A 27941-nucleotide genomic window follows, 5' to 3' on the forward strand; every position below is an offset into this window, starting at 1 on the left:
ATTTACTGGGGTCTAAAACACTAGTGAAAGGTTTAGTAATACAGTACACCCTCGCTATAATGCCCTTCATTATAACAAACGTTCTGCTTTAATGAACCTGGCACCCGGAACCCAAATAAAAAAAAAGATAATATTGGAACGTATGTGAGGTCTGTGAAGTGCAGGAACGCTTGGAGTAGGAGGGGCTGCTGGTGATTGGCCATGGAGTGGGACGAGGCGGGGCTAACTGGGTAGAGACAGAGTAGTTCCACCCTGAGATTCTCTGGCCCACAGAGACCTGTTAGTTAACAATTGGCAGATTGTTTGGCCCTGAATCAACTGAAGGCTCATTCTTATCGCGTTACGGATTTTTATTACAGTATACACACACTGTCTGTATGCGTCTGTATGCACGAGATGCCACCTCGCAGTGAAGTCCACTCTTTTGTCTTATAAGAAGCGTGTGCTGTGTAACTGTCTCCGAAACGAAAATCATTTGTTGCAACCAGTGGCGCTTGTACTAGGGGTGCTGGAGGTGTGGCAGCACCCTCTGGCTTTGCATGGCTTCCATCATATACAGGGGGTACAGTTTTGTTCAATGGCTTTCAGCACCCCCACTTTAAACATTGCTCCAGTGCCACTGGTTGCAAAAAAGCTGGGAACTATATTGATCGTTTGAAATACTGCTGCGATATTGTAAATTCTGAATATGTTTTTTGACCCTCCCCATATTTTCCATGTGTGTCAATTAAAACACTGATACAGTTGATGCAGCTGTGTGTTATCCAAAAATCCCAATAAGTCAGTGCTAATAAAACTTTATTAATCAGGAGAAAATAATGAAATTAATAAAATTCAATATATTGTGTTTCTCTCTCTTCTCCCAGGACCAGGCACAGTGAAGGATAATGGCTCAACCTGCCTCACCCAGTCACTGTGGCTTCTATTGGCGTCCATCACCTGCCTTCTCTTCAAGTGTTAATGAAAACGCCTCGCAGCATCATACAGGATTACATTCAGACTGTTTGTATTACAACAACCTGCTGCGCTGTGGCGCAAAAAAAAAGAATAATTCTATTCTATTAAAATAATCTTTTAGATGAACAAAGGCTACTTAATAAACAAACAAACTTGCTTATAAAGTTTAATTATTGTGTTAATCCCCCCGTTATTTGCAGATGAGTAAGTTCATAACCCTTTTTGAGTATGTTTTGGAGTGAATAGTTTCATTAAAAGTAAAAGAATAAAACCAACAATCGTGTTTAGTTAACACAAATATGGCAGTGATTTCAAGTCAAATACATCACCGTAACAGCAAGGCAAAAGATTTTAAAGCGTTTTCATTTTATTGTGGTGCGGTTATAAAACTAGCTTTGAGCAAATTGCACATTTTTTAAGTTATTTAAGGGAAGTGAACATTTCCACAGTAAGAGATGCGGTTCATAGCCTTGCTAATGAATGACTGATTAAACATCACAATGTTGAAAATGCTATAGAAATACATCTTTGTTGTGGTCTTCTGAACTGTGCTGCAGCGGGGAAAATTGGTGTGTGCAGTTTATAGATCAAGCAAGTGAGAAGTTAAACAAAAATACATATATTTACCCTTGTGTACTGTACAGGATAACATCAAAGCGTTTTCCCTTAGTTTTTAGATGGTACTAGTTGAACATAAGTCTCTGGGCATATATATATATATATATATATATATATATATATATATATATATATATATATATATAGACACACACAGAGACATATTAGCCTATCAGTACATCCAGTTTTAAATAGTTGTACATATGTTGGATATATGATCTCACGGATGGTGCTTGTTAAGTAGTTTCTCACTTCTCAAAGGCCTTCTTGGTTGAAGCTCTGTGCTTGGGTGCATGAGGCCACTGCTTCTGTAGTTTTGATTAATTTATAGTACATTGATGAGCATGAGACCAGCTGATTGATGCATACTTTAAGTGCACAAAGCTTGTCCTGTCACTAGAACGGCATTCTTTCATTAGAAGAGGGCTTATAATAAAAAAAAAACTGTATATATAAATAATTTGTATAAACATATTTTTCTTAGAGAACATTATGACCTGTTAGAAAAATATTTGCTGTAGGTAGTAGGATTAGATAAAAGCTAAATATATGCTACACAAAACTTTCCAGCACAATGGAAGTAGCTACAGAAATCACCTGCCATATTTGCTGTTCCACTAAAATCATACAATGCTGCCAGCTTGGGGAATACACAGAGAGCTGGCCTTTATGGGATGAACCTGTTGATGAAAATAATTAAGTGTTTCGGGACCTGTACTTTCAGAATGTGTTAGAAAAGAAATGGAAAATCTTAACACAGTGTCCTTTTTTTTGGTTATTTTGTAATGTATATACTTGAGTCCAATGTCCATGTTAAAAAAGATTTATTATGTTTCATGTTTTGAGTTAGCATAGTATGTTGCTGATGCTGAACCAGTAGTGGACCATGATGGTAGCATATTTTGCACCGTATATTAATGTTACTAATGGGAAGATGAACATTTGTTTTTTTTTTATTAAAACTGTAAAACTTGTACCTTTACAAATCCCCCTCCTTTATTTCCCATTACCCTTAGAACGGATAGGCTTAGCAGGTTTTTATTTTTATTTTTTTTTAATAATGTTTTGGTGCCTCACGTGTCTGTAAGACTCCACATTTAACATGAAAACGAGTTGATTAAATCCCAAACAAGCATTATGACCTGTATATTGATACTAATGTTTTCTACAATCAAAAATGACAGCACTGCTCTGTGACCCACTTCTATGGCATCGTAAAATAATTCAAAGTTATACAGTATAGTATATCTGTATCCATTCGAATTAACTTTGTGTTTCTCCTAATGCAGAGATGTATTAGGGTGCTATATCTTTACATTTGATTACATATATGCCAAAGAACAGGGGTAAATTTGGCAGTGCCCTTGACAAAAAAGTACATGGACCACATACTGTAAATGAATGTCATTGACATACCTCTGTTATAATTCAGAATGCTATCTTTCTGCTTGGTTACCAGTTGGTGTTCACAAACAATCACTCAAAAGAGTGAATAAACTTAAAGGTGCAAATGTGTTTTCCTGTAACCTTAAGAATATGGAAAATATTGTAAGACATTGTTTGAACAGTTCAGGTGTATTGCTCTGAATGCATAGAATCATTATAATTACTTAGTATATCACAGCTGTGTTTTTTGACCTACATTTTACTTTTTATATCAGTTACATAGATTAATATAGAGCCTTTTCTCTTACTGTATGTGAAAACTACTCACAGATTCAACCTGTGATGAGTATCTATCAATTATTTTATAACAAAAACAAAGTTATTTCAGGGAATATTAGGACAAAGGCTATTCAGAAGGTTATGGAGCAGCATGGCTCAATAATTTATGACAGATCTAAATACATGATCTGTTTATATATATATATATATATACTGTATGGAGTACACACACACACGCACATATATATATGTGTGTGTGTGTGTGTGTGTGTGTACTCCATACAGTATATGGGTTCTTAACAGGGGTGGCTCCATAGTCTAGCAAAACCTTTTTTTTTCTGACAAATGTCCATATTTCAGTTTTCCAAAATTAATTTTTTCAAAGTGAAAATGTTGACTTATTGCACATTTATTTCTCTGGATCTTCAATGTTACAGTTCCCCAAAGCTAATTTATTTGAACTCACCTGAAAAATAACTTGAATGACAATGTTTTTGCATCTACACTGTAAAGAAACCCCAAACCTAAAGTTTCCTATATAGATGATATTGTCATGAACCTGAATGATGTTCAAAGAAAAGATGGTCATAGAAGGTTCTGCAACTCTTAAAATGTGTGACCAATTGTAGAATCCTCGGTTAATTAATTCCAAATCTTAAATTCCGCTTCATTCTTAACCAATTCATTTTCTTTGAAAAAAACAAGTACCAGTATCTAGCATGATTGTGTGGCAAAATTAAGGAATATAATTACAAAGCTTCTTGTTGCGTCCATTTAAATGGATTGTTGTTTAAATGTTTGTTACTTTGGATACTGCCTTTGTTTCTTGCTGGGGTTTAAAGATTCACAGATAATTTTACAACAAATGTACAAAGGCTGCTGTATTCATAAAGCATTACATGCATTGTATTCATATGAATTGTCCGGTAAGCTGATGCTTTTGGAATAGAGACCCACATTGCAAAGCTACCTTTTCCAGTGTTCTGGTGTTGTAACAAATACAAAAATACACCAGCCTATTCTAATACAATGGCTGTAGAGAGGAATAAATACCCAGGAAACAAGCTGCATCATTTTTACTGAATGGGTTGTGACCAGCTGCCACTCAATTTTACTTGGTTTCTTCCCAGGTATGAATCACAAGGTGACTGTGAAAAAAACAACAGGTAATAGAAAATATATTCGCTGTATTACAAAAATGAAATATGACTATTCTAATCTGAATTACCGTTTTACTGAGCTGTGATAGTGGGTTTAAGTCTAAGTTTCATTCAGTTGAGCTATGCATAGCATATGTGATTGACGTAAAGCTTTTAATTGATAATGGTAATGGGACATAGGCACAAAAAACAGCTCTACATACGTTTTAAGGGTGTTAAGAACCATTCTACTGAAACACATCTTGAATTAGTACAAAACCAGGTGATCACTGGCTATGTAACCATGGAATAGCAATCTGTTGCCATTGTTGTAGAGTGTTAAGAATATACAATGGATTCACTTGCAGTTGCATGAAAGACACACAATCAGTTTTTTGGTTTTTTTTTTACTGCTTTTGATTTAATTACTCTGGGGTCGTACCTGTTTAGTAAAAAATTTAACATCTCCCCTTTTCTTTAAATAACTTTAAGGAATTAAATTAAAATATTTTCATTACTGAAGTAATAAATCTGAAGATTTTGGTGGAAGGCATTCTTTGTAAAATGCTCCTGCCTGAAATGGAAAGATACAGTTTTAACAGAAAACTATTCTGTGCCATCGGCCAATCAGCTTCCAGCTCTAGCAGGGTTCTTTAAAACGTTATATGCCCGCTGTAACACTAGCGCATCAAATGTGATCCAAATCTGTGACTCCACAGACTGCTAGCTGACCTAGTCCCTTGACTCACTTCAATTTAGTGTTCCGAAAATCCAAAAGCAACCATGACATGTAATGTCTGGGATTATGTTTTTCTTGTTTTTTTGTCAGGACTATTTACATTTCTCAGTGGAAGGGTAACCGACAAATAATGTTCTAATAGGGATACATTGATAGGATACATAGGCTGCACAGCCTCAATCTAGTATCACTAATGGACCGTAGAAAATCGAAAGAAGCCATTGTCATCTTTTGGCACACTGGTCAATCCTCACCTGGTTACCTGCTCTGCCAGTTAAAACCTATGACAATCTCTGTAGAAGTGGAGCTATCGAGGTAATGACAAGGCTTTTATTCAGTAGCAATTCCGCTTCTAGATGCTGCTGCTGCCTCCTAGATATTCACAGCAGCCAGTTCATGTAGTGCTGTTTTTTTGGCAACCCTGATTATGTCCCAACATCGTTTGCACAGTTTCTGTAAGATGTTCTGTGATGATGAGTTTGTTCTGTAGAAATAATTGTGTATAGCAGGATGGATAGCTGACCTATAAAAATGTTGATATCCGGAGCATGCTATAAATAAATAAATGCAAGTGGTATTAATAAGCATATGGGGTAATTTTAGTAGGCTGACTGGAGCTGGTGTTATTCCCTTTTTCTTTCTCTTTTCTTTTTGTTTGGGATAAATGAATCTGCTTGAAAGGGTAGGACATTCTCATTACAACAACCAAGCCCAATAAGTACGTGGTCCCTCATAGTTTCTGTACATGGTTATAAGAGGTCATTAACTAAACCCTATAGGTACTTTAGTTCAGAATTAGCAAACACAAGGAGCTAGTATGAACAACATGCAGTAAGCACTAATAGGAGTATATGGTACAGTAAATCATACAAATCAAACGATACTCCTCATATAATTCGATGAAGTTTTAGCCAATTCTAACAAATGTGAAACCACACTAAACTGCTAGAACTCTTTGAATCCATTTTTGTATTTTATGGAAGGGCCTCAAGGACACAAGAGCATGGAATGCCATTACTGGTGAACTTCTAAAATGAACTGTCAGAGGGGTCATCTATAAAAGCATCCCTTCTCATCTGCTTTCTAACAAGCACTGAGGCCTTCATGGTGGACTTCCCAAATGTTACAAATGCAATCAGGAAATAGGTGACCTCCACAGATATCTAACCTTAGCCATTTTCAACTTTCTCTTGCTTTCCATTGTGAATTTCTACCAGGTCGAATGAACCCACATCCTTTCAGACCTACCCCCTAGCTCAGAACTCTAGGAAACTACATTTCTCTGTACAGCTGCTAATAAAAGGTCCACTTTGTAAAAGTGTGTTGCTGATTCCTATGTATATTTTGTGTGTGATTCTAAACTTTACTCCAGTGAGAGGATTTTGGTTCTATTCTCACTGCTTTCCACAGGCTTGTGTTGCTTTGGGTTTGCTAACATAAATAAATTTAAACAAAAGTTTTCAATGAATGGTGTGATTCTTTTTCCTTTTTTGCAGCAATAGAAATGCATGTTTTGCATTTAATTCGTTTTTAAAAATTAGATTCCCTCTAGAAATACCAGCACTTAAGAGCTATAGGAATAACACTTGCCCATGGCAGCATCAAATTGTGTTGACCCCATTGATTTTAAATGTCATCACTCGTCAATCACACTGAAACACACACAGATAGTATTGTCCCTAACTTATACTTAACCAAACATATTTGGTCATTTTCTTGGGCATACACACTGAGCATTATAACTTAGTGTTGGCATCAAATAGATTAATTTTACATGTGTGCTCTTTGTATATATCACATTTGTGGAGAAATACCAACACAGTACCAGCAAAAGCATCCCACTCCATTATCAGGCTGGGGCTCAGCTGTGCTTAGAGTGAGGTTTGCATCTACAGAAGCCAAAACAGTGATTGTGTGGGAAGGGAAAAACAGCCATGCCAAATTAGCATTTATTATTATGGGAATAAAGTAATTTAGAAACAAAAAGAATAAGGCTGGAGCATTATGTTTCTTTACTAAACAAATATTGATAGACAAAAGTGTTATAAATAATGTTGGAGAAGGAGAAACCAATGCAAGAGAACATATTATTAATCAAAAATCAAAGCCCTCCTCCCGGATTATTTTTATACCAGCTTAAACCAAGACATGTCCTATCATTGTAAAGTTTAGACTGTTAGTACAGAACAAAGGCAGGCTCGTAGGTCATTGAGCATATCATTGTTGCTTGTTCTTTCATAACTTTAAACAGTCAATTGTAAGAAATACAGTAGGACTAACAAGCAACTATATCTTTATATGTCATGTTTTAATAAAACATTGACAAAGACTCCTCACCAAAACATGTGTCTAATTTGGGCTATACAATTTGCAACTACTGCTATTTAGTTACCCAATGCACACATCATAATTTAGTCAGTATAGGATATACTTTTGTTTAATACAACCTTCAATACCAATATATATTAACACATTTAAAAATGGCTTTGTGTGTCCACCCAAATTAGGGTATTTACTTATGAACAGTAACTACTATTCACAAAAAAAGTGAATTAAGTACTATTCAAATATTTCAGAGCAGTTTCACTGCTCAGATGCAATTTGGACACATGACGGGCACATTGAAGACAGATGGGATTTTTGCACGAGCCATCATACAACTGCTGCTGACTTGACATGAAACAACTAGAGGGTACAGTGAGCAGCTGCATGCAGCAGAAGAGCAGTGGGCTTTTGAAAAGGGCTCTGGGTCTACAGGGCCCAGGGATAGTCGCTATGGGTTAACCAGCAACAAAAGGTTATATTATTTTCTGGAAAACACATGCATTGAATGAAGTGTATAATTAATTGGATATTGTGAGGAGAATAATGGAATTTTTCATACAGTTTCCGTCAAAAAATAAAGACAGTTCAGAAGACGACAATTAGCAGATGTGAAAGATGGAAAGTTAGATATGGGGAGCTTGTTGCTGAGAGACTCCATATTAATAAGGCAGAAGCTGTGGAGGTGGGGAGCGATGCTTACTCTAAATGTTGCTGATGATTAAAGTGATGTGAGTAAATAAATGAACAGATGAGAACATGGCTCATAATGATGAGGGGCTTGTTGTGTGAAGGCTCAATGGATTACTTTAAAAGCCTTCACTGTATTAATAAAAAGCATGCAGGAAATACCTGATGCCACAGGAGTAACAGTTAACATCTCTGAAGATTGATTTCCTTTTATAAGGAGCAGCATGTCATCTGCATTATCCTGTTACGTCTGGTTAGTAACAGCACTAATAACTGCTTTGTTTTGTACATTGTACATATTGTGAAAAATAATAAATATGAGCGACCACCAGAATACATATTATTAATATCCAGTAGTTCAGGGCATGGTTCAGATTCTAGTCTCAGATCTGTGCAGGCTTGTAATAGTACAGTGATTCAGTGTTGAAATTAGCCTTGTATGAGTGGTATTCGGCACCATTTATTGAGAAAAGATATACAATATTAAGCCCATTAAATTCTTATTCACGAGGGTATGTGACCCTGCCTGCACAAATCTTCCAAATCTTCCACAAGTCCAAAGCTAGCACAATTTATCTAGTTGGTCAGACACAAGTTCATTCAACATTCTATATTTACTTTTATGAGTGTTGTCAAATTCATGTGAAACAGCAAGGTCATTTTATTTTTATTTTCCCATTACTTTCCTTTATCAGAACCTATACTTCCAAAATGTAGTTTTGGCTACACATCATTATCTTTTTCATAAAATAAAATTATCTTTCAAAGTTATTGTTTTCAAAATCCCCCGATGACTCATCAAACTCTTCTTTACTTCCGGTGTCTGAATCGATGATATATGTTGACGGATTTCGTTTGCAATAATAGCAAGCAAGTTATGAAAGTAAATACTATCACCAGTGGTTTGCTGCTATATTTTCCATTCTTCCCAAAATGCAATTGGATAAAAATGTCAGCTAGTTGTGAAATACTGTTTTCACAAGGGGTGTACAGAGGACCCATTACTCATACTAGCACTCAGATCGTATTCGGAAATGGACGAGGCTAGAACCATAAGTGCCATAAAAACATAATTCAGAATGTGCCTAGATCAGGGGTGGGCAATTCTGGTCCTGGACGGCCGGTTTCCCTCCTGGTGTTTGTTCCAACTGACCAATTAAGCTTCTAATAAGCACTTAATAGGTCCAATTAAGTAATTTAGGGTACAGTTGGAACAAAAAGCAGGAGGGACACCGGCCCTCCAGGACCGGAATTGCCCACCCCTGGCCTAGACTGTAGTCATGCATTACTCATTACGAACACGTGTTTAAACTTGTTACTCGGCACACCCCTAGTTTACAGTTTTAATTAGAGACATTTTAATTAGAGAACTTGTCTGTTTTTGTTTTCTATTCAGCTTGGGAGTGTTTCATCATTGATTCTGTATGTACATTTATATTATTTCATGAAAGTAAAAGGAAAACCTGTAATGCAATAATGATGGATCACATTGATATTCAGCTGTGTTCCATTTATATTCCTGTTTATTGATTCCAGTGTAGAGATCTCAGAAACTCTGGATTGCTCAAAAAAGCAATAATCTCATGGATTGTAATGGAGTGTAGATATATCTAGCATTGTATCTGGAGCATAATAGTTTTATTAAACTGAAAACCAGGTTTGGATACATAATAGGCTAAAGAGATGAATTGTTTTTGTTACTTAATATTGATTCTTACCCTTTTTTCTCTTATCACAGACAAACAATAATACATAAATATTCAATATTTTAATTGGAATTTTAGATAGGCGCTCTGTTAAAATCATATTTTTATAAGCTTTTTTTTTCTGGATAATGTACACATTCCAAGTGTTCTTTAAAAAGTGTGCCAACCAATGCTTTAAAATCCAATTTGTGTTAAAGATCATTTGATTATTTGCTTGTTTATTATATCATAATATGCAGATCTTTCAAATGGTACAGATTAAAAGCTGTTGCTGAGCAACCTGATACCCAAGGCACTTCTTAAGCAAAAGACACTGCAATGCATTTGATAGTTTGAAATTACCACAGTATCACTGCAGGTACACTGTTTTGTAAATGCACAGCAACAGGGACTGTTCCCCTGGGCATCTGTCAAAACCTAGACCAATGTGGGATACAAAACCTCCACTTAATATACAGGCAGCTACAACAGCCAGTCACAGATGAAAGGGATATTTGCGCAAAATGTCATAAAAGGCAGTGAGGCCTTGCTCCTTAGCTGCAGTCTGCAGCGTGATCCTGTGTTGATTGGGTTACATGTCACTTCAACGAAGCAGGAAATGGCTGATCTGAAGCAGCCTTGGACTTCACTGGTCTTGACCTGACTCAATTAAAAATAGGCACACATTGAAGAGAAAGATATGTTACTGACAATTCTTACACAATACAGACTAGTACACAGTAAGAGAGTGTTGCTAACCTGTAATTCTTATTTCACTCAAATATTGTAATGGCTTTTAAAAGCTATTTTGTTTATAATATATAATATCTTAAACTATTAACTGAGCTTTGGTTTCACTTAATAATAAAAAAAAAATAACTGTGTATCGAGAATATGTATTTGCTAATTAAAATGGGGTATGTAATATCACCTTGTCTTATACTATTAATGTTTTATTGGGTAGTGTAGTTAATGCTAAAATAAACACTGATGGCCCAATATTTTAAAAAATCCACGCTGTTTGTCTAACTGCAAACTAAACTGAACATACTACCAAAATAAAATATAAATAAATAAATAGATTTGTTTTGCAGCAGTTTGTAGTAAATAATACTGATGGAGGTACAGTTTGGTAAGTTGTCAGGTTACACAATAAATAAATGAAAGAAAATAGAAATTGGAGAAAACAGACTTAGACGTTTGAACATGTGCTACACACGTAATTGCAGTTGTACTTTGTCAGGTTTTGAGTTTAACATCGGCTTCACGCCCAAAAAGTTTTTTTTTTTTTTAAATAAGAGAAACAAACAAACAAAATTCTCAGGATAATAAATTCTAATTGCACAATATTTTATTTTTGTTTTTTACTTTAAATGGAAGTATATAGTATGGTATTGTAACATGTTATTGTGTTGGTTCATTTATTACATATATATTTATGATAAATAAAGGCCAAGCACTATGTTGTATTCCATAATTGTGGAGCGGCCCTTTAAATTATATGCCCAAGACTATTTAAGAACTCCTGAGTGCCACAGCCTCAGGCCAATTGCAATACACAAACCCGGGGCGTCACCATTCTCCCATGGTAAAAGGTAACTGACCTGGGGCAAGTCTTAAAAAAACAACAACAGGTATTGAAATCCGATCGATCATCAACACCATCTTGCATGGAGCAGCGACGATAGTGTAGCCTATTGAATTGCTAGTTCATATCCCACTCCCAGTTATTTTTTAAATTTATTTGTTTAGCATATATTGCATTGTGAATCGATAAAACATTATTATTTGATCTTTCACAGTTGTGAAGGTGGGTATATTTTATTATTATTATTATTATTATTATTATTATTATTATTATTATTATTAATAATAAATATTGCACAGTTATAGAGAGCCAGAGGGGGGGGGAGCTGCCGTCCCGAGAGCCAGAGGGGGAGGAGCTGCCATCCCGAGAGGCGGAGGACACCAGGCTTAGGGGGTAGGATGGTCTTAAACAGTCGCCCCTTTACAGAAGCCCAGTGAAGAGCAAGGAGCTAATGTTGGGGCCAGCTGGCATCAGATGGGAGGGTGTGCGAGTGAGTAGGAGCAGTCCTCTACGTCTGGTGTTTGACAGAGGTGGGCAACCTTACTGCACAGCGACACATTGACAAAGTCCTTGAGGCAACAGTTTTTCCGTTCCTGCAAGCCAATCCGGAAGTGGCGATTTTCCAGCAAGACAATGCAAGACCATACAGTACTAGGATTACAATTGTACGACTTCAAGAAAATAATGTCGAGGTCTTGCCATGGCCAGCAATAAAATCTGTTGGACCAAATCGCCATTGCCATCCACAGGAGACAACTGGCCAGCTGGCTGCAGCTGCACAGGATGAGTAGCGGAACATCCCACAGCATTCTATCCAGAGGTTGATCAGGTCTATGCGTCAACGCTGCCAGGATTGTGTTAATGCTCAGGGAGGTCATACTCGATACTAACTTTGTAATGTTCTAATTTTGACAGTGTGTCACGTTTCATACTGAAAACTTATCATCATTCTTTGATCTGTATTTTTGTTCACATTTTCTGTGATTTTGTTTGATATCTATGTTTAAAATATTTGATTAAATCCGTTAGACCTGAGTGTTGCATTTCTTTTGTGCATCAGTGTATACAGTATATATAAAAATGGACATAAAAAACACTTTTGGGCAGATGTCCATGAAGTTTAAAAGTTTACTTGTACAGAACATTGTTCCAAAAGATAATAAGCTGTTATTATCATATACCATTCTAGAACATTTTTTTTTTTTTTTAGCATAAGTAAATACAGGAAAGTCATGTGATATTATTGGCTATGGTCCTTTTAATCAAAGAGCCTTTCTGAATCAGTGAGCCCATCTAAAGCAAAACCCAAGAAGGAAAAGAAATTTCACACTGAGTAATTGGCACATTGCTTTATTTTGAAAACAAACAAACAAAAATGTTCATTCCCATCACATTGAAATGAAACCATTTGTTCACTTACAGTTTGAACTCTTATTTAAACTGAACATTGCACGCACTGGAACATAGAAAATAACCAGAATGTGTTTGCTTTATTTTATACAGTGCAAGAAGAATTTCAAATGATTGGTCATATCAAACTGTCATAACAACACCAAGAACACCTAAGACAAGCCACACTTTTTTTTGACTGCAAAACTTTCCCGCCAATTTTTTAAAAATATTTGCCACACAAACAAAAAATGGACGGTCCACACAATCAGAAGGCTAAGAGCGGCCTATTTCTTTTTTTTTTTTCAGGCATTCTCTTGGGCAGCCTTGCTGTCTTCCTCCTTGGCTGCCTCCTCCTGGGCACTTTCAGTAGGTTTGGATTCATCTACAGCATCTGAAATGGGACAAAAAACATGATTATGTTAGCAGATATAATATGGTGAGGAAACATTATGTGGTTGCCTGTATGCAAGCTGTTCAAAAGGGCTTCACCATGTAACACAAGAGCTTGTATAAATTATCATATTGTCTGTAACAGTGTAGAAATATATTATATCAACTGTGTTATGTTTTTTCTTCATGTATTAAACTATGCCAATTTCATTTATAAGCAAGAATCATTCAGTTCAAGCTGGAACTGTCAACCTTTTCTGTAATGGGCTTTGTTCCCAGGGCTCAACAACTCTCCAGTGAATTATAACTGTAAGATCAGGCCTAATGCGAAGCAACATTCCTGGCAGCAGGGCCCGCTTGTGAGAACAACTCTCAGCTCAACGGGGCCAATTAGAAACAGGAGGACTAAGCCGAGCACCGACCAACCTCTTCTTTTTAAAACTGCAATATCACAAAGTGTACTTAAAACACAAGTTCCTTAAAAAAAAAAAAAAACACCTACTTAAAATATAACTTACTTATAGCTTTGCTTGTCTGACATAGTTATTTGATTGCACAGGGAGCTGCAGTGTAGTGTCTAAAAACTGCATGACTACTGTTATAGTTTCCTAATGTTAAACTCAACTAAATAATCCTGATATACACACTGTTCTTCACTTTTATAACTTAAAGAAATAGCTGATTATCTTTTTTTTTTAAATAACAGTACACAGATCTAGCAACCAGTGTAATTTTCTGTACAAATATTTTCGAGAGGTACATTTCCACAACTGGGACAACTGACAACTGTATTATAACAAGAAGGCTGATATTATTACCCAGAACCAGTTGGGGTTTATGATTAGCACAGCGTGATACCCCCTGCTTAGTCAAGCCCTTCCAGTACGATGCCCATAATTGGAACTGCAGCATGGGGAAGAGTATGCAGGTTGTCTGGTATATTGGCAATTAAATTGCACAACATAGTGTTTTTTAAAGTTCCTTATCTTTATCTATAATGTACTACATGTCTGCACAAACACTGTCTTTAAGGTGAACTTTAATTTCATTCAACTTGTTAAGACTTAGGCCATATTTGGGTTTGACACCCCTCCACGCATAATACGCCTTGTCACATGGTCACGAACATTATATAGTTTTGTGCTATTCGTTTTATTATATTCACAAAATAAGCTTCCCAAAGAGGTTTCTTTTTCAGTGAACAATTTCAGCCACTAGAGGGTGTACACCATACATTGCCAGGTCTGCTGCTGCTGCTTCAGACAAAGGAGTCTCGGGAGGGGCAGCAATTTGCTGCTAGGCACTTGCCAACAGCGCTGCTACCATGAAAACACAACACGTGGAAAAAGGGTTTTGGAGCCATGGGTTCTCTGAAAGGGGCTGAGGGAATCTCAAGATGGTGCCAGTTTTGCAAGTGACTTATTTAATAAGTGTCTCCAGTGATGGAACAGAGAGACAGCTTTTAAGTACATTTCAAGATAATTCATGATTTCTCTGGAATGGGAAGCACATTAAGGAGACAGAAAAAATAGGCTTTTTAATTCTTTCCAGCACTACTACTTCTACCTGATATGTAATTCTATATGTCCTCTTGTAACTACTGTATGTAATACCCAAAGGGTTATGCATGTGTTATGCAAGCACTAACATACATTTTAAATCATGAATTATTCTATTATTTATATGTGAATCGTAAGCACGCTTGGATAACAGATGAAATGAAGTGGTCCACTGGTTCTAATGGACTTGCTGATTCAGAGTATCTGAATTTGACCCAGCTTATTGTGATTGACAGAAAAGCCACCATGGAAATGCTGGAAAAATGTGAAGCCAATCTGGAGTTTTTGGAAACATGCGCTGTCAGTATGGACCAAGATATTATGGTACTTCAAGTGTCTCAATGACTCTATTGTTGTCCATATTGGTGTCTGTTGCTAACCCAGTTGCTAAGCAAACTGCTGGATCCCTATAGCATTCATTTCAGTGCACAGATTAGCAGAAGGGAAGTCATTTTGCCTTGCCCCATTATTATAGACAGAAACAGAGTCTTATTAATTAGCCGATGTTTTAAAAAGCTAAGATGTTGACCGAGCCTTCAGAACCGCAATAAGAAAGTCAGACAGTAGACAGATAGTAGTGAGTGAGGGAAAGGTGGAGACGCAGACCTTAATTGGAAACAGCGTATATCTGGGATTTGAATTCAGCACCTTTACGTTTTTTAATCTCCAAGGAGGTAGTTTACAAGAAAAATAAAGAAATGAATGCAATACATAAATATGCCCTGCCTGTCCTTGTCTATTTCTGTTCTATTTTAATTAACGACGGTGCACTGAAACATGAATACATGTCCCAGGTATGGGTTCTGAAAATAGCCTGAACTAGATTTTATTTCTGAAGGTGAATATAACTCACACAAACTCTCATTGTAGAATAGCCTGCCTTTCTTTCTCATGTACAAGGCTTTGTTGGTTGGAAGATATGTGCATGCTCCAATAATCATGGTATTAATTCTACAAACCCCAATATATATATATATATATATATATATATATATATATATATATATATATATATATATATATATAATATTTTATATTTTATTTGTATTTACTGTAGTAGTTGGTAAGATTATAATTTTGTGATTAATTGGTAGCAGGTCTACTTATATCCCTTAGTTTAAAACATCTTCATTGTTTTTTTTTATTTCATTTAGTTCTTTTACCATGTTACCATGTACCAATCTCCATAACATTTGTATCTATTTAATTCATTTAGATACTGAAACATCACACCAGGACAAAAATTGGAAGCCGTGACATTCCAATATTTTCTGATTCCAGCTGTTTTTATTCCTGCCTAGCAGCCATATAACTCTTTCATATCTATATTTTATAGGAATTATATTAGGTCATAAAAGTCATAAATGTTGCAGTAATTATTTATGCCATGACTGCACTCTAAAGACTTTGCAAATAATGCATTTAACTTGAAGGAATTGGAACTCCTTGAAGTAACAGCTACAAAGTTATGATAAATCACTACTGGTATAGATATATGTGATACATGTTGCAGTCCACCTGTTCTGCAGTGTGTATGGAAGTGTGTATCTGCTATTCCCACAGCCAGCCTAACTGGCAGAACAGTGCTGTGTGGAAAATGTGCAATTCAAGTATTGATCCAGGGCTGCCAATTATAGTATAAAGGCCAGAACCCAAACCCCTTGTTACACAAATCTTACTCACACATTTTCAGATTACTTCTCTGTAACTACAATGGTACAGCACTCCCCTATTTGGGGCTTTTCTTTGACATAAACAGTCGATTTATGAGATGAACCATCTAAAAAAAATGATGATTGTATATCTTGTCTGAAAAGGGCATATACATGCTGCCATATGTACAGGCACAGTTCAATGCCAGTAATATATTTTTAAAACATACTGTAGGTGTGGGGTATTAACTAAAAAAAGTTGGGTTTCCACTGTCCCAACCCTGTTCAGGACAGGATTCTAAAAAAACAAGAAAACACTCAATAAATGGAGCTTCTCGTTCATCAATGTCACAAATAATTTACTTTTTTAATACATGCACATCCTGGTGCTACCACACCGATGTGTCTTGGTATGATTATATACAAAAAAAAAATACTGGTAATATTGTGCTAAACATTTTTAGTATTTAGTTGATTACTGAAGTGCAGTGCAGTGGTCTGACACAGCCGTGCCTGCCAAGCCCATTACTCTGAATTACCGCCCTGCAGTAGATTAGCAGCCAGGCATGATGGGAGCCAGACTGCAGCGGTTTAATTGCCACACACATCTTGCATCGTCTAGGTCTAGACACCAACAGCACAGTTACCATAGCAACCAGGCACCTCTGGCTGGTGAGCTGAGGTGTCTCCAGAGAGCAGGAGGGGATTCATTTTATCTTCAATTAAATTTGAACTCTTGTTGCTTCTATTGCAGTATAGTGCAGTTCAGTAATGTAAAACAACAAAAATATTTGCCCTTTGCATTATATTTTGGCTTATTTTTAATCTTTGTTTCATGTTGGAGGGAGGGATGAAGTCTGAATGCGATTTTTCCCTCCATAGCAGGTTCGGCTCCGTTTTATTTTGCAAACAATTTACATTTTGACAAGGAATGTATTTGATTAAGAATGGATATACCCACACATCATCTGTGAAATCTGTCAGTGCCCATCACTATCGAAGGGCACAGTACAGACAGAACAGTGATGTACATTATATGACTTTCTCTAAAGCAATTCTGTTCTAAGTCTGTAATTAACTTAAAAAAAAGAAAAAGTGTAAAGATTTATTTATTTCTTTATTTATTTATTTATTTTATTTTTTTTTGGGGGGGGGGGGGGGGGTTTAAATTAAGCACAATTATTCTCCCACTACAATTCCCTATGTGATTTAGCACCAAGCGGTTCTTTGTGAAATTCCATTGGGGATGGATGCCAGCAAAGTTCCTGACTGTGCTTCTGAGTGATTTAGGTCAGATGCATCTGAAAATCTAGAGGACACAAGTTGAGCTCAATATCTGAAAGCACTTTATTGTCAGTGATCTACTGTATATGTCTGCATTGCAAGATTAAAAACCCAAGGCAAGGTTTTATTTGTATTGGAAGTCCTGTGTTTAACAAGAAAGCCTAAATCTGGAATAACGGTGAATTAACACCAGAAACCAAAAGCTTTTCCTTGAGGTACACATATAAAATACATGAGTATCCTACATTTGGAAGTCTTAGTGGCAATCATTTCTATTTTCATATAAGTATATTTTCCCTAATTTAATTTCAAGCACCCACAGTGTAGCTTCAATATCACAGTTTCATAAATATCAGTCAATATTTTTGTATATTGTAGTTTCTTTTACCATGTGGAATAGCTGTCAATATTTGTATACCTTGGTAGAAGCCTGGTTGTGCTGAAAATACACCATTTAAAAAAATGTAAATTGCACAATTTATCATCAGGTGACACCAACAGTCAAGTCAAAGCCATTTAGAATCCAACTCCTTAATTAAAACATAAATATTCTATTTCTTGCACTTGCCTATTAGTAAGGTACCCATCAATTAGAAATGTTGCCCCTAAGCGCTTAATAAAGCTATCTCCTTTTTGGCATCATTCAGAGTACAATCATACAACAGCATCCATGCTGCTCAGGAGACACCCGTTTGAGCGAGAATGGCCTCTTACACTGTCTGTCTAGGGTCTCCATGCCCTGAGCCCCGCTTGCCCTAATTAATAATGAGTAATGAAGTATGTGCAATGCACATGATAGCTTTTAGAGACACTCGAAGAGAAGAGCCTTCATTATTTCACACTTTTCAATGACGACACAGGCATCAGCTGCCAGGCCATGGCTGATTATTTGATTGGATTCCTTCTAAGAGGAAACACAAGTACTTTCCTAAGGGTCTAAACCCACAACAGTGACACCAGCAGACCATAAAAAAAAAGAAAAAAACCTTTTCAACAGGTAGCAGACGCCCTCCACTGGCATCTTAGAAGAGGACTTTGTGAATAAGCCATTTCCCCTGTGAAGCCCTCTCTTTCTCTCTCTGTTTTTGTAATCTGTTTTGCTGAGGTTACCTCAGGTTAAAAGTACTGCCTGAATTTCCAGCATTTCAAAGTAGGTTCTGGTTTTCATGAAGGGCTGCCTTCATGACAGATTACAGATCGACTCAGTGGACGTTAATAAGATATGTTAATAACTGACAGCCCTGGTAAGTGAATTATCATATGCGCTGCAGACTGATACAAGACCAAGTCCCTCCACTCAAAAATCGTTTAGGGAGGCAAGAATTTAATTCTATCCAGTGGCTTATTCTATAAGAGACGGTCAGTGCAGTGTGTTTAAACAATGTGTAGATGTATAGTCATGGACACAAGAAATAAGGTGGGAATTGCCTGAACTCATTCATGCAAGACCGGAACAGCCATGAGGTAACCAGAAAAGAATGTTTTTATTATCAGTTTAAATCTAGGCTACTCGTGACTCAAAACTCAAAGGGATTATTTTGTCAAGCCTGTTAATTAATGCATTGCATGGTGCGCAACACCTTCACTCTCTACATTGTCTTTCTCTTCTTTATTAGTCAGCACCATCGTGCTGGACAGCTGCAAACATCACAAGGCAGTTGGCCATTGACCTTTTGCTGAAATTAACATTGAATTAAATCACTGTGCACTACACAAAACTTTAACGCACACTATATTTGAATGTGGTTTTGTTGAATTAATGTTAGGTTTGGCATTGATAAAACTGTTCTTGACTTGATATAAAGTAGATTTGGAGGTGTTTTCAACACACACTCATATATAAAAAAGAGTGTACAGTTGCATAGCGTTCAAAAAGAAAAAAAGAAGAAAATGGATAATGGGTTTAACCTACATAAAGTAGACTCTTTAGGATGAGTATTGAACTTTAGAGCCTTAACTAGTAATGATAAAAAAAGGTTTGTGTGTATAAATTGTATGCTATGTGTTTTTTTTTTTAACTTAATAAATAGATAATAGCATTGCTAACTCATTTGTAATTCAGTTACACAGTAAATGGATTATAATTAAATTGTATAATGTGCTATGTTAGATGTCACAAATACTTGAAAAAGCAGTTTAAATTGACCTTGGCAGGAAGTGAATGTCCGGAAAAATTAAATGAAAAAAGGCACTTCAGAGGGCATTTGAAAATAGATGGATAAATAAAGGAACTAGTCAATCTGTATCAGAATCGCGTCAAGTTCTTTTTATTTAACACTATCTCCTCCATTTCCATCCAGTGGAATACAAGTCAAAGCTTTTAAATATGCAGCTTTTCTAAGATTACAAGTGATTTATACACTTTACCTAAAGAAAACATCTACTATTGATAAACCATTACAACACCAGTGTATAATCACGAGGGAACAATCGCAGAATCATTATCAGACCATAGCACTACCAGCAATGCCAATACAAGCACATGGAAAACTCTAATGGATTACCAGTGTCTAATGGCTTATACCATCATGAATGATAACATAACTGCTTTTTTGCAACCCATTACTCAAGTATGTTGATTCGCTTCACCTGGATCTTTTTAAAGGCTGGGTTCCCATGCAGACACAGGAATGGAATGTAGAGAGAACAAGAGGCTGTCATGTGCCATGCCACCGGCACTAGTACTGTTTAACGTTCTTCACAAAAGAATCCTACGGCTGTTATATTTTTGTGAGTGTAAGATTGTAAACCTGCCTTTGTAAGAACTACGAGCAGCGGGAAAAACTATTCTCAGAATTATGAGAGGGTGTGAGTAAACCAATTTGGATATATATTTAGTAATTGGATAGATACCGCCATAGATGGCTGTTGAGAGTAAATACCTGAAGGAAGTGACTAGTTAAATGTACTGTTCAAAACTAAGCAAATTTACATTTACTTTGGCCAGATGCTTGTAAAGTGACACACAGGCTTGGTATATGGTGTAATCCCTGACAGCCTGTCATTCTGTAGATTAGAGGGAGGTTTGAGTCTATTTTAGTTTCCGTTCTTTCTTGTAGAGAAACGCCCCTGATTTTAGCCGATTTTATGTATTGTGTTTAGCTGGAAGGTTTTTAATGATAATATCCTGTGAAGGATTGTTTGTAGTAATTCACCGATGGTATATAAACTTTACTATCCTACTTGGACTGACCCTCCTACTTTCAGTGTCTATGTCCCTGATACACATTTTAAGACTGTTTATTCTTGTCTGTGTGCCTTTTCTCCTCGGGTTACATCCCAGTTATGTACCACTGCCCTATAAAACAAACCTGTGATAAACTTTGAATTATAAGGGACTAATTGGATGTGTTCACCAAAATGATTCAATTTCTGAGGGAAAAAGTCCCTCAGTGGCGTAGTCAGACTACTGATTTTGATCCTGTGCCATTTACTGTAGCCACTTTCTCTTGTCTTGAGGAGGCATTACAAAAAAAAATTGAGGCTGGTGGATTAAGAGAAGACCTGAGGTCAGGTTTTTCAATCCACAACTTAATTTTAACAATTCAATTATAGTGACCATTCATTTTGTAACTGGAATTTTAAGCTAGTCCAACTATTTTTGTTTAATGAATAAATTACTAACTTGCAAAATAAAGATAAATCATTGTATACCCATGCTGATGAAGACAACAATTTCCTATTATCAGGGACTGCCTCGATCACGGCTTGTTCGAGCTACGCCAAACAATATATATATTTTATTGTTTTTTAAATGAACTAAACAGACTAAATAGTGTTCATTATTGCTTAACCTCCCACAGTTCCATACTCTTTGTGCAGCAGCCTCCAAACATGTTCCCAAAACTGAAGAGATGTAGTGGAGCAATTAAATAATAAGAATCCCTCACCCCCGCAAAAGGATGGCATTGAACATCTGCTGGTAATCCCCAAAGTGTGTGGGAGGTGGCAGGGGACTTAGTGACTGCTCCAATACTTTCTCACATTACTCACACAGAAAAGGAGACTGAAATATTGGCCTCCTGTGCAGTCTTACAGAACTGCTTACAGTGCAGACAGAGGTGCATTTCAGCTCAATAACCCAGCAGTAATCTCTTAGAGGAAGTTCATGCAAAACAGTGTGTACGCCAGTATTTATTTAGATTCAATAAACACATTGCAATTAACTCTGTTAATTGCAAGAACCTATATTTTCTCTCAACATTTCGCCCCAGCTAAAACATGTATTGAATTTAATTTTTGATCAATCCGGAGTTTCATTAATTTTGTAGATATATACTAATAGGATGTTTGAGGGTCTTAGAGAACGGAAAACTGGAAAGAAACTTATTTACAGTATTAACAATATAAGCACAGTGGTGCTTTTAAACAAATTTACATTAAAGTTACAATAATAATAATAATAATAATAATAATAATAATAATAATAATATATGTTGTTCAATCCCTCCCACCCTTCAAATTATATTTCTCTTTTCCTTGTCTTTTTTTAAACTATGTGGCCTTTAGAACAAGACAGGAATTCCAAAAACTTTCTGCTTTCGTAATGAGACTGCCTGTGTGTGATCTGTCCATCAGAGTGACTAGCAGTAACAACTGAGGCTTCACTGAGCAAGGTTGCCTAGGAAACTAGTTTGGGCCTGCTCTTTGGCTCTGATAGCTATCGCTGTGAGAGGAAAAATGAAAGGGTGAACAAATATTTCTGTGATCGATAAATAGATGAATAATTGGTACTTTATTTTTTTTTCCTTAAGCATTGCTTTATGCATGTTTTTTCAACGGCTGTTTTTATGAATAAAACATATATTTGTAAAACTGCTCTCGACTGTTGCTTGGCTTTTTAAAAAACAGTTCCATGCATACCAAAATGATTGTATTCATAAAAATAGAACATTTAAATATCTCATGAGCTTTGTGAATACGGCTCTATGTCTTGCTGGGTTTTATATTATATTCAAAGTCAGTGAATGTGTTGGAGCCTTCAGCACTGTACAGGTTAAAAATATGTATAGAATTCCATAAAGTGTTTTGATAATATATTACCATGCTAACAAAACAAGAAATACCGAAGAGAGCTTATTAAAATAACAAGCTTACATGAGACATCTAAGAGAAAGATGTTGCGTCATCTGCCTTAGTAGCATTTGATGGAAATGCTTAAAGATGCAGTTAGTTCATCCAAATGTATTACAGTATGTTTCCTCCAATGTTTTGTTAGTTGTTATTTTACTATACCATGGTCATTCTGCTACTCTCTCTCTCTCTCTCTCTCTCTCTCTCTCTCTCTCCCTCTCTCTCTTTCTCCTTACAATGATTTTGCATTATTTAAAGTAATTTACAAACAGTAAAAAGCTGCTCTTCAAATGATGTCGAATATTTCAGCTGCTTTACATTTATCTTGGTTTCCATGGAAACAAGACTAGAGCTTAGACTACCCAATCATAGCTTTCTTGGATCCGAGTAAGCTTACATTCATGAATGAAGAAAGTCATTCACAAAAAAAAAAAAAAAAAAACAGAATGGAGAGGAAGGGGGTGTTAAAAGGTGACATACACAGAACACAGTTAGAATGTATAATTACCATGACAGTCTAATTACTGCAGCTAAGGCTGCTAGAAAAAGAAACATATTTCAGAACTGATGATTATCTTGCAATGATAGCGTACATCACTTGAGAATCACAGAAAACTAGAGGAAATTATGTTCTTTGTGGGGAAATGTAAACTGTTACATATAGTATCTAGGATAAACAACAATTTTTCATTCTGGATCTGTAAAAATAATTCACTGTTACGAGTGCCGTTAGGCAGAAGAAACTGTGGATATTTTCTTACCAATTCAACACTTTGAGCTGTTTGTGCCACTTAAAAATGTCTTCCTAACTGATACTTGTTCGATACAGAAATTGAATTGATTGTTAATTTGGTACTTGGATTTTGTTTTTGCTCTTTTGTTACGCTTAGTTCAAACAGTTAAAATGTTTGTCTCTCATATTGTTGGAATGTTGTTATGAGTTCCTTGCAATTTGAGTTTGAAATCCCACTTACACAGACAACAGTGTATGTTGTTAGTGAAGATTTTCCGCACCTAAAACAGATAAAGACCTAAATATCATTGCCAGCGATCAATTTTCGAGACATACTCAGGCAAAATGTAAGTGGGCTGTAAGCTTGTCTGAACAATGGTTAAAACGAAAGAAATGCAAAAGCTGAGTTCACATCTAACTTCAGTTAATGAAGATTTACTAAGTGATGATGAAATTGCTGTTGATCAACAATATACCTGCTCTGCACTCCTATTCTCTTCAAAGCCACTTTCAATTGGAAGATTCGTAGAATTAATCCATCAAAAGATCAAAGCGTGACATCATAGAAATGTTTTAAGGTTAAAGTATACTTTGTTATAAATGTAGCTTTTCTGCAATTGTTTGTCATAACTTTGATAAGTTCCTTCAATGCACAATTTCCATTTAATAAGCAATAGCCCCAACACGTTTTGAAGTCTGTGCACTCCTTATGAAAATGAGATGCAATCTTAAGAGTCCTGGTGAAATAAAGAAATTCAAATTAAAAAAAAAAGCAGATTGTTTGAGGGTTTGGTTGCCTGACACACAGATGCCCACTTTGGCAAAATTGTAATTAATATAGCAAAGCTTTAAGCAGAGAAGCACTTAAGTGCTTTTTTAACAGCATTATAGTGCCAATGATAGCTGTGCGATCATTTTGGTTTAATTTACTAGAAAAGATAAGGGGGGGGGGGGGGTCTGCTTCCTTTCTTGCTAATTATTCTGTGTAATGTGTTTATTGATTGATTGGTTGACTGATTGATAGAAAGGTGGACAAGGGTGGCACATTAAGGGTCAAGGCTCCTTTCAGAGAGCACATCTGTTTCCTGCTTTAAATTAAACCACAGAGGTGTTGGAAATTGTCTCCATGCCCTACAATGTGCTGCCCATCAATGGCTGTAACTACAGGTCATTTTGTCAATGCCAGTACCCAAGATGGATAAATAAATCTTTGTTCAATGTCAGTGTTTCCAAATTAACAGAAAGTATAGATGTGCAGTGGGATATAAGTACAGCCAAAACACAGCTGGAAACGGCTTCATATTTGATGGTAATGAAAGGGACTGCAGGCTGGCTCCAGTATTCTTTCTCCCCAACTCTCTCTCATTCTGAGAGTAAGAATTACAACCTTCAAATAAGTGAAAACCCCATGTGTCGTATATGAAATACTGTGCGAGATGCTTTGATTGTGAACTAATTAGATTTTCTAAACCTTTGAGAAACTGCCACGTTTCGTAATAGCAACTTCAGTAACTGGGTGTGCTTCCCTTCAAGCATGTCCGCTCGCCAGAGGGGTTGATTCGTCTTTATTTGCAGACTATGCTTTCTACCCTAGATTGAATAAGTTATGCCTTACAAAAAAACCTGTTCTATCCTTTGACCTTGACAGATAGTAATTAGAGTCTAAATTGGAAAACAGGAGTCAATTCATTTCATCTGTCCAGCGTCTTTCACCTTTAACCCTCCCAGATTAAGCACATGTTTGAACAGATACGATACGGAAAAATCAGTTGTTGTCAGGGTATATGTTTAGTTGGATACATCTTTTACGGTGTAAAAACCAATAAATGCAATGAATGAAGAAGCTTTGTAACCTTTACATTATTATGGGGTTGGTTTGCAGAATGCTGTGTGTAATGAAAAGCACAACCATTTCAGATTGATTGTGCTATAGAGATAATCAATTCAATACAGTTTTTAGGCTTCTACAATGGCTAAGAATCGAATGTGAGTTTGCATACAACAAAAGACTTTTAAAATTAGTGAGGAGCTTAAAGTACCAAGATTCTGAAGATATTACACTTCACATCTATCATATTAAAAAGACATTTAATTACTCAAACCCAGGCTGGATTCAAGCCTGTCTCGGAAGTGCAGTCAGTGAACTCACCAGGGAAATGGAAGATGTCATCTTGTCGTCTAATCGACAGGGCTTTTTTAGATACTTTATTTTACACGTTAATGCACTACTGAGTACAAGATTCGGAGGATACCTATTAGGTATAGGATGAATGCATTACTTTTGCAATACCCATGCATAACACATAACGTATTCTGTTTATCCTTTTCGAATAATCATGTACCGTGCCTACCGTATGTACCATGGATCTCGCTGTATGTGAAGAGTCACCCAATACTGTACATCAACCAGTTTGGGGTTCATGAACTGTGTGGTGTAGGTGTCAAAGAGTTATTACACATGGGGAATAGTTTGTTCCACCTACAGCAGCAGCAGCAGCAGTTTCAAACTGGGTTCTGAAATTGATATTTTTGTTTGGTTTGTGCATAGCATCTTTAGGACTTAACATTTATACATCTGGTGTAATCAAATTTCACACATCCTTAAAATTTTACAGTTTTGAAGGACAGTGAGCAAATAACTAGTTAAATGTATTTCACTTATAAACATTAGATTTTATATGAATAGGAAGGTACAGTCGTCAAAGGCATTTTGAAGGATGCAGTCTGCTATGATTACCCCCAGGGACACACTTCTCAAAATGTACAGCAGTAGGATGTTTGGGATGAGTCATCAAGCCAAAAAGAAGAAAAAAAAACTTTAAAGAATGCAGCATGTTTTGACCAGAGTTAAAGGTGGTTATACTGATGAAAGAAGTCTATGCTAATGTAAAGGAACTGCATGAAACTCACTGTGTGCTGAACATTTAATGGATGTGTAAAGATTTTCATTTGTATAATGAAGTATTTAATTCTTTGTTTTTTTTAGATTAACTATTTTAATGATTTTTTTTGGGAGAAATTTGCATGGCAGGAAAAACCCATATCCAAAAAAAAAATGCTTTGTTGGGCAATTCAGACAAATAATTTAAAACAAGCATAGCAAGTGCATTCAAGGCTAATGTATCAGTTTCAGACCCTTTAAATATAACAGAAACTGTTCCCTTGGGTTGGGGTGCGCTTCCATCTTTTGGTCCAAAACATTAAAACCAGGTCATTTTCCAATGGAGTTCTTCCCCAGATAACAACTATCTGCTACCAAAAAACAATTAAACATAATTAAATCATTCCTTGGTACCAACAGGGTTCACATGTTTCAAGCAAGCATTTAGCAGGGGGATGTTTCTTAATCATACTCAGCTCAGTGGTGCTATAACAACCCCATCCCTGCTTCCTTCCTCACCTCGATTGACAGGAGCTTTTTGCAGAAACGACAGCATGAAATTAAAGCCCCCCATAGCTATTTACAACCTGTCTGAGTCTCATTTCCTCCTCCCTTCAGAGACAATGTACCCATTCGCTGCTCAATCTTGACAGATGTCTTTTGTAGCAAGTCTGCCGCTAACATTTGCTCCTGCACATTTGTAATGAAATTCACGGGAGCAGAGAAATAAAGCATTAATTGGATCAGCTGTCAGAGAGTGGATGTCATTTATATCTTTATATACCTTAAACCCACCCTTGCAGGAATAGCTGAATGGATCAACTTGCCCTGTTTGATAACCTCTCCTGCCCTCTTGATCAGGATTGTTTCCTTCAAGGGCAGTTTCTTATAAATGTATAAACCATTCAAAAGTCTTTTTGTTTTTTACTGGTTACTGATACCATATTAATTACTGTGTTACAGCAGCTTCTGCTATTGCTGTGTTTCCTAATTTATGTGCTACTTATTTGTCTTCAATATACTTTTAATTTATTCACACTGACACTCTTCTTCCTGTGGGAAACCTCACACTTTCTAAAACAGTTTTTGCAATAAATCATGCACACCTGAAGCTTGAGATTTGCTCCATCCAATTTGTGATGGACCAGATTCTCTCCAGTGTGTGTTTGACACGTTAATCCACAAAGAAAAACTGTACTCACTCAAGTACAAGGGAGCTGACACGTTTGTGTTTTATATTATCACCAACAGTTTAAAGCCCAATACTAAGCCATTTTCACCCTTACAAGTTCGGGGGAAATGTGATAGAAGCGGGATACCACCCTTTATCATAGAGGGCAACTGGATACGCTGAACCTGTCAGTACTCAATAAACAGATATGACGCCAAGTGTCATTTTTACAGGCCCTGGTAGCTTTACACCTTCTTGAAAGAAGTTCCTTTTTGGTCTTATTCCTCTGAATTGGGAGAGTTTAAATACACTGGCTGAGTGTCCATGTCCTCTGTATTTTTATTAACCCTTACACATTTTTTTTTCCACAGCTTTTTGCTCACTGTAATTTTTTTCTAATCTG

The 27941-nt window shown here is 36.3% G+C and overlaps 2 protein-coding genes across 4 annotated transcripts in view; one reads left to right on the forward strand and one right to left on the reverse strand.

Moving 5' to 3' along the window:
• Positions 1 to 6577, forward strand: part of LOC117405635 (limbic system-associated membrane protein) — a 626316-nt gene extending 619739 nt beyond the window's left edge. For all 3 annotated transcript variants that reach the window (XM_059028421.1, XM_059028420.1, XM_059028422.1), the window contains one exon: positions 867 to 6577. In XM_059028421.1, the coding sequence (XP_058884404.1) occupies positions 867 to 961 (95 nt within the window). In that variant the 3' untranslated portion in view covers positions 962 to 6577. The remainder of the gene's footprint in view (positions 1 to 866) is intronic.
• A 6160-nt stretch (positions 6578 to 12737) lies between these two features.
• Positions 12738 to 27941, reverse strand: part of LOC117405354 (neuromodulin) — a 34772-nt gene continuing 19568 nt past the window's right edge. The window contains exon 3 of the mRNA XM_059028423.1: positions 12738 to 13186. Within this exon, the coding sequence (XP_058884406.1) occupies positions 13098 to 13186 (89 nt within the window). The 3' untranslated portion in view covers positions 12738 to 13097. The remainder of the gene's footprint in view (positions 13187 to 27941) is intronic.

The sequence above is a fragment of the Acipenser ruthenus genome, chromosome 8 (assembly GCF_902713425.1).
Source record: "Acipenser ruthenus chromosome 8, fAciRut3.2 maternal haplotype, whole genome shotgun sequence".
Lineage (NCBI taxonomy): Eukaryota > Metazoa > Chordata > Actinopteri > Acipenseriformes > Acipenseridae > Acipenser > Acipenser ruthenus.